Source organism: Odocoileus virginianus, chromosome 17 (assembly GCF_023699985.2).
Source record: "Odocoileus virginianus isolate 20LAN1187 ecotype Illinois chromosome 17, Ovbor_1.2, whole genome shotgun sequence".
Classification (NCBI taxonomy): domain Eukaryota; kingdom Metazoa; phylum Chordata; class Mammalia; order Artiodactyla; family Cervidae; genus Odocoileus; species Odocoileus virginianus.
Window position 1 is genome coordinate 34,686,645 of NC_069690.1, and position 8,251 is coordinate 34,694,895.

Consider the following 8,251-nt stretch of genomic DNA (forward strand, 5'->3'; position numbering starts at 1 on the left):
CTGGCAGGGGGATTCTTTACTACTAGTGCCACCTGGGAAGCCCATGCGTCTCTTGGGTGACGCAATTTTCATTTTCTGGCCCATTTTCACTTTCTTTCCCCATTTACAGAGAGAAGGGTTTGTTTGTTTCCTTGAGGTTAAACCCATCAGAATGTAGTAAAGTGAACTGGGATGACAACAGGCCATGTTGCTGGGACAGCTGGCCCAGACCCTATGTCACAGATGATGCGTGTGCTAAACCACATCAAAGGTGAAGGTAGTAGCAAAACTTTGAATTCACTGAGATTGAGAAACTAGTTCAGTCTTGCTTTCTCTCTCTCTCTCTCTCTCTCTCTCTCTCTGGCCTTGTTGTGCAGCATACGAGATCTTAGCTTCCCAGCCAGGGATCAAACTTGTGCTTCTTGCATTAGGAATGCAGAGTTCAAACCACTGGACTGCCAGGGAATTCCAGAGTCCTTTTGTTTTCTGATGATTCCCTCCACGCAGCCACCCTGGCCTCGTCAATGTTCCTCCAACACTCCAGACCTGCTCCTACCTCGGGGCTTTGGCACCTCTTCTTCCCTCTCTTTAGGTATTTCCTTGATATCAATAAAGTTCACTTAATTGCCTCCTTCAAGTCTTGGCTCAAATAACTCTTCAAGCAGCCACCCTGGCCTCCCAAGTTACAGCTGTATCCCCTCTGCACCCCCACACCCTTCCCCCTCACCTTGTCTTTTTTCTACAGTACGCATCACTCTCTAGCACGCTATATAATTAATTATGCATTATGCTATTTATTTATATGCCTACTACTCTGCTATTTTTGCTATATGTCTTTGGAATTCTCTAGGCCAGAATACTGGAGTGGGTAGCCTTTCCCTTCTCCAGGGGATCTTTCCAACCCAGGGATTGAACCCAGGTCTCCCACATTGCAGGCAGATTCTTTACCAGCTGAGCCACAAGGGAAGCCCGATATGTTGAGTAATAATTTTCAGTTGAATGTTGAATGAGTTACCCTGATAGCTACATGTCAAACACATGCTGACCTATGAGGGAACTGTTACCCAATGGACAGGTAACTAATGTGTGAAATTCATACGTGGACATACAGGTGACATATGAGAGGCGTGTGACCCACCATGTCAGGCATGAGACCAAAACGTGACAGAACCTTGAAGGGAATGTGTCATGAACAGACACATGTCAGCCAAGTGACGAGATGTCAAAGACATACAATGGGACTGTGACGGCACAGGCTGAGCGAACTGAAGGACTGGTAACAGAGTGGGTGGTCCAGGTACATGGAAGGAGAGGCTTGTCACAGCCCCATAGAAATACCACTGCCTGGAACTCTCAGGCCTTCTTCGTTACAATGCAGAGGTCTCTTTGCATAAGCGGATGCTCCTTGAATGCAAACAAGTTTTGCTTTCCCTACAAAAAGCAGAATTTCTTCCAGAAATATCCTCGTGCCTGGACTCTCCCCAGAGTTAAGAGATATTTTTTGTTTTTTTTTTTTTTTGTCCTGAGCCGCTTTGGCAATCTGGTGAATTCTATGAGCCCCCTTCTCAGAATAATGTACAAATGCACCTTTCATGTATGACACATAAAAGACATTGGAACAAAGGACACAAATTGTATTAAATGCAATAACTTAAACTGTGATAAAATAATATATGTACTTTTCAATAAAAATACTAAATAATGATAGTCTAATAATGATTCCAATCTTAAAGTCTTCTGAGTATAAATGATATTTCAAGATACTTGCAATGACTGTAAGGTGATATACAATATCTGATTCTATGGGACAAATCCACAGGTACTGCTGGTTACCATGGCTTGCTACCTACGTTCATAATAAAGGAAATGCCAAATTTAAGTTAGAGGTTTGTGAAAATCAAGATGTAATCCTTGGGGGATTCTTTACCTGGCCCTACCCTGTCTTGGAACCCAGGCCGCGAGACCCCCCTTTCTGAAAGCTCTGCCGAGCGGCGCTGCGACGTGGGCTGGCCTCTCGGAAGCGAATCTGAGACTCATTGCGAAGTGCCCAAAGGGGTCATTAAAAGACGGGAGAGACGCCTTCGTCCGCGAGAGAGGCAGGCCCCGTCCGGGGATTTTAGAAACCCTGCGGTTCATCATGAAGTTCCAGTATAAGGAAGACCATCCCTTTGAGTATCGGAAAAAGGAAGGAGAAAAGATCCGGAAGAAATATCCGGACCGGGTCCCTGTGATCGTGGAGAAGGCTCCCAAGGCCAGGGTGCCTGACCTGGACAAGAGGAAGTATCTCGTGCCCTCTGACCTCACTGTTGGCCAGTTCTACTTCTTAATCCGGAAGAGAATCCACCTGAGACCTGAGGACGCCTTATTCTTCTTTGTCAACAACACCATACCTCCCACTAGTGCGACCATGGGCCAGCTGTATGAGGACAACCATGAGGAAGACTACTTTCTGTATGTGGCCTACAGTGACGAGAGTGTCTACGGGAAGTGAGTGGCGGAAACCGGCCGATGGGAGCGACCGGACTCGGGGCAGGGGGAGGGGCAAGTGTGGGGCTTGGGGAGAGAGAGACAGAGGGAGGGCTCCCCCCGTGAAGGAGACAGAGGTGGAACACCTGGAAACATGACACCACACACACCATCACCATATTTTCACACGCTCAATTGACATTTTTTGCTGCTTTCTCGGCCCTGGGAGAAAGCACGTCAGGACAGAGCTGTTGGGTTGGCTTTGATAGAAAAAACAAAAACACAAAAATGGGGATACTCTAGTCTCACCACAAATACCGCTGCGAAATCTGATTTCCATGGAAGAATCGGGGTGGGCAAGTTGGGGCCAGAGACCATGGACCGACAGTAACTTGCTGCTCCTTTGCTTTGGGCAGAGATTCTGTTTTTGACATTTGCACAAGACAGGTGGGGAACGGGGTTGAGAATGTTGCAGGATTACTGGCTGGTAGCGGACCATTCCTGGGGACCAAAAGAGACCCACTGTAATTGAAGTATTGTGACCCCTGACCTCTCCTGTCTCCCACACCCCAGTGGTTATCTCACAAGCATCACAGTACCCAGCCCACCACCCCTGTGGTGGCAGTAGACCTCAGACCCAGACACTTAGATGGAGCTCCCCTTCTGCTGGAGAGTAGAGGCCAGGCGTGAGGGATGTCAGGATTGCGAAGACGGTCTCCAAAGCATAGAACTGGAACTGAATGAGTCCTGAGCATCTCTGTCTAACCTGCTTTGCTCTTTGGTGCCCGTTTTCCCCACACTTACCTTGGACTTGAATGAGCCTCACCCATTTCAGCGATAGGCTAGAACCACTCATCTTGACATTTCCCAGACTTCACTCCATGAGTTAACGGAGTTACGTACAGAAGGGGCAGGTATGGGGTAAGATGGCTTATCTGCACCTCCCGCTCATCCAGAACTCTTGCTCTGGGGCCGCTGTCCTCCACTCTGACAATGCATAGAGATGCATGGTGCGGGCCAGTGGCCCCCCCTGCTTGGGTCTTAATTTCCCGCAGCTGCTAGTTAGAAAAATTTGAGAAGGGTGACTTTTCGTAGTTCTTGGGGATTCCATTTGACTCTGATTATTTCCACGTTAGGGTTATGATCTGGGTGGGAAGCAGGAATTTGCACCCAGATGGGACATTTCAATTCATCTCAGACACTTCAGTTCATCTCCGCGAATGAAAAGGGTCCTTCCCGTGGGGGAAGTTCGAGGGTCAGCTCTGTCAAGCTGCAGGCTCTTGTATAATGAAGTTTCTGCTGTCAGGCCAAGGAAATAAAAGAATTGCATACCTTAAAAAAAAAAAAAAAAAAAAAAGATGTAATCCTTTTCCCATTTCAGTTCACAGGCTTCCTGAATTCTGTCCAGGAAACTACTGGGAGTCCACAGACCTCACGTTTCAAACCTGCCTTCTAGCCACCTCAGAACTGAACAGCCTATCCTGGCTACAGAAATTTAGCTTTAAGACTCTTTTCCATAAAGGACAAAAATGTAAAAAAAAATTTAGTGAAGAACAGCAGCTGAGCATCAGAGCTTGATTTTGGTTGACCTGGAAGGAGTGAGGAAGAGAAGCTCTCTATCACCAGCCAGGCGTTTTGCCACCTGCTCGTGGGTGGAGGCCAGAGCCAAGTGGGGTGTCCTACCCTTCACGGCTGGGATTGGAAGGGCCCCCAATAGGAGACAGAGCTAGAGTGACTCCGTGAGCCTTGTGGATCTACCCCAGGGATCCTGGTGGAGCAGGCACCAAATAAGAGCTGAAAAGGAGAAGGCCCAATGAGGAATGTAATCATAATCAGTAGCCAGCATGCAGGTTGTGTCCAGGGCATCTGAGGAGCCTGATGGGAACAGACAGATCGCTGTCACTGAAGAGTTCTGAAGGACCGCTAGGAACCCTTGAAATCCAACCCTTCAGATTCTCACAGCTTATTCTTGGGATTCCGAAGGCTCCCCAGAGCCTTCTTCTGTGACTGAGACTCTGACTACCCTTGGAGTCCTGAGTCTTCCCAGACAAAGGAGAGTTAAGGAATGGATCCATTTCCATTTTAGATATGAGGGGTAGATACACGGAAAATAGATTTGATGATAGTACACTCTGGATTTTCTAGGGTATTTTCTAGCTCTTATCTCAAAGATTCTGTTCCATTATCAGAATACATGTCCCAGTTTGGGGTTTGGAAAGTAAAGTAACCATACACAGGGATCAGGTTGATATTTTGGAGGCGGGGGACATTTTTTTTGCTATTTAGAAACTTTTGCTAAAAGTTCAGGGTTTCTGAACTGCATCTGGTGGTCCAGAATCAGGCAGAGTTGGCTTTATAGAAATGACTAGTACTCTTTGAGTTAGAAAAGCACCTTGATGAACATGTTTGTTCATGGAAGACAAGACCTCCAAGGAATGGAATGTCTTATTTAAATGGAGTTAAAATTATTTTCAGAGGGGCTGCATGTTGGAGTTTGGGAACACAAGGAGATGAAGAGAAGCCCAGCCTCAGGCAGGGCCCAGGGAAATAGCAGGTGTGGTGTTCCTGAGGTGGGAGGGCTACAGGATTGAGGTCAGGATGATTAGCACACATCTTGTACATGAGTGAAATGTGACCCCCTGGGCAGGTTCTGCAGAGGATGAGGCTGGGACCTGCCTAGAAATTGCCTTTTGTCCCGGGAAGCCACTGATGTACCATGTGACTGTGGGAGACTCAGAGGGTACCAGAGGACAATGTGAAGAGCCAGCTCATTAGAAAAGACCCTGATGCTGGGAAAGATTGAAGGCAAGAGGAGAAGGGGACGACAGAAGATGAGATTGTTGGATAGTATCACCAACTCAGTGGACATGAGTTTGAGCAGATTCTAGGAGATGGTGAAGGACAGTGAAGCCTGGCATTCTGCAGTCCATGGGGTCACAAAGAGTCAGACACGACTGAGAGACTGAACAACAACAAGTAACTCTAAGGGGTTCTCAACAAACAGCTTGTTCCCTGCAGCCCCTTCCTCCTGGATAATTGCTACTTCTTCCCTGTGTGACTGACTCATGGATTATAAAAACTGCTTTCAGTGTAGCAGGTCACTGTGTTCTAATTAACACTGTGATTCAAGAGCCACGTTCTTGCTTGGCTACAGACACCATCTTGCTACACATTTCAATCCAGGCTCTTGAGTCATCTGTTTAGCAGTGACCATTCTGTTACCCACATAAGTCACATGGCCCAGGAGAACCCCAAACTCCCAGACTTGCCAAAGCCCATTACCCTTCTCTGTTATCCCAAACCTCCAGGGAAATCCACATAAACACAAGTTTGTCAGAGGTGCTTGGGATGTGGGAAGCAGGAATGAGGGCTGTGACTAGCGTGGGGTGAGAGAACAAGAAGAAATTGTCAACTGTAGGACCTAAAGGAGCTGGCAAGGGGTTGTGCAACTCAACAGAAAGGGCATCTGAGCCTCCCCTTTCAAACCATCCCATTTTATATTAAAGGTAAGTGTGACTTCAAAAGACTGGAAGGCTTGGTGAACTCATGGGTGGCCAACATTTGGGTGGGTATCTGATCTCCCTTTAGCCTTGGCTAAGAGGAGATCTATTAGCTCTATTAGGCTGAATCTGAATCCTGCATGAGTGTTCTGCAAGAGGTGAAGACTCCCTTTTACCCTGTCTTCCTTGTGTGAGAGTTCAGCACAAATAGTGTAGTGTTCCTTTAGCTTTCACCTTAACAAATCTGACTTTGTTCTTCTTATTCTCAATTTCCTGTGCCAACCCCCAGGTCCCAGGTCTCCAGTTATGTTTTGATGGTCTATGTTTATCTTTTCCTCTTTGTTTTGTGGATAGTAAGAGGTTTGGATATCTTTCCCTCCAACTGAGGCCACTGGGAATCTCCCCTGGGTATTGGAAATGCCACATGGCACCACAATTGCAGCTGCTATGTAGACACACATGGGAGCTACAATCAGAAGACTTGAAGTTTAATTCCAGCCTAGCCACTCACTAACCTCATAGACTTAGGGAAGTCATAGTTTTGTTTTTTTGTTTTTTTCAGAATCTGTTTCTTCATCTGTAAAGTGAGGGAGTTGGTCTAGCAGGCTACTCTGGGCTCTCTGGGTTGCACGTGACAATAAACCAACTCATACTAGCTTGAACAAAATGTGAGAGGTATTAGTTTCCAAAGAAGGTAGACAGGCAATGGGAAGGCAGCTGGACCTCAGGAACAAACGGTGTCAGGCATCTGATGGCCCTCAGTACTTTGTCTCTTGTCTCCATTTCCCTCTGAGTATTGACCTCTTTTTCACTCAACCAGGTTTTGTAACAGTGAAGAATAAGCCTGATTCCATATTGGATCTATTCCTTTGGCCCTAACCTTTGTGCTATGTTGCCTGTGCTTACTCATGGTGGCTGCGCACCTTTGTAAAAGAACGCCACCTGTAGCCTGAAATACGCATGAGAGCCTGTTCTCAAGGCTTTGACCTTTAAAGGCATAACACTTTCCCATTCATATAAAGATTAAAAAATCGCAGACAGAAAATAACAATTGTCTTGGTGGTGGTTTATAGGAACAATTGTGATCAGACCTATGTAAACAGCTGTAAGAACAAGGATTCGGGCACGTAGAAGTCTGCAACCTGCTCCCCTGTAAGTATAAAAGAAGGCTGAATTCTAACTTGGGTTAGAAGGTTCTTTGGGATACTAGTCTACCACCTTCTTGGTCTGCTGGCTTTCCTAATAAAGTCGGGATGCCTTGCCGCAACAGCTCATCTCTCAATTTATTGACCTGTCCTGTGATAACTGGTATGAGCTTGAGTTTGGTAAACAGTTTCTTCACATAGTGACTAACATGGGTCCCAGTGGCTCTAGGTTCTCCATCTAACAGCTTTCTTAACTCAGCAATCTAGAGATTATAGACAGACTCCCTGGGTCCAAATCCAAAATTCTCATGGAAGGGCTCTCATGGGCCTAAATTGGATCAGTGCCCACCCCAAACCAGTCAACTGTGGCCAAGGAGGCAGACCACTGTGTGAAAAATGGCTGCTCCCCAGTCCCACAGTCATTATGGGAGGAGCAGTTTTCTTAGAGACAGGTCCAAGAAAATCTAGGGGACTGAGTATATGGGGGAAATGTGTAGTATAACAAGCTTGAAGTTTAATTGTCGATCAAAGTTCTGCTGTTGCCTTGTCAAAATACAAAACAGTCTTCTTGAACTTCTAATCAAAGTTCTTAACATCCTTTGTTCTGAAAAAATGTTGGCAGGAAACTAAAGCAAGTTTTGAATAAATTATTCGTCAAATCTCAGCTAACACAATTGAACATTCTCAAGTGGATAGTATTAATATATAATCCTGCTGATAGGATTCTAGGAAGACGACGGAGTAAGAAACAACAGGAAGGTATCTCCTCACTTAGACAATAATTGCACTGGCAGAATCCGTCTGATGTAACTGTTTTGGAACTCTGGGATCTATTAATGGCTTGCTACTTCCAAGGGAAGGCTCAGACAGTAAACTGCAGTTAATTTCAGTCAGTTTCACCTATTAGCACAGTAGCAGGTGCCTATCTCCCATCCTCAGCCAGGTGGCAGGCAGCTGTGTCCACGTTCCCGGAGCAGTGTGCAAATAGCTTGCAGGAACCAGAGTGGGCCAAAAGGGCCCTGTCTACCATAAACCAGGAATTTGCACTTTAACTGCTGATTTCTGCTTCTGACCTTAGAGGTATAAGACAGGGCCAGCCATTGTTGTTGCTCTCCTTCCTCCCCTCCTGGTAACCCAAAATCTATCAAAACTAAATCTTGA

General features: G+C 46.2%; 1 protein-coding gene across 1 annotated transcript; it reads left to right on the forward strand.

The window, feature by feature from the left end:
• The first annotated feature begins 1,891 nt into the window (after positions 1-1,891).
• LOC139039098 (gamma-aminobutyric acid receptor-associated protein-like 1) lies at positions 1,892-3,657 on the forward strand. Its single transcript, XM_070479310.1, has one exon. It carries the CDS (start codon positions 2,117-2,119, stop codon positions 2,468-2,470), a length of 354 nt encoding a protein of 117 aa, XP_070335411.1. The 5' UTR covers positions 1,892-2,116; the 3' UTR covers positions 2,471-3,657.
• The last annotated feature ends 4,594 nt before the right edge of the window (positions 3,658-8,251 follow it).

Coding starts and splice junctions, on each gene's coding strand:
- LOC139039098 (XM_070479310.1), top strand. CDS start 2,117: ATGAAGTTCCAGTATAAGGAAGACCATCCCTTTGAGTATCGGAAAAAG.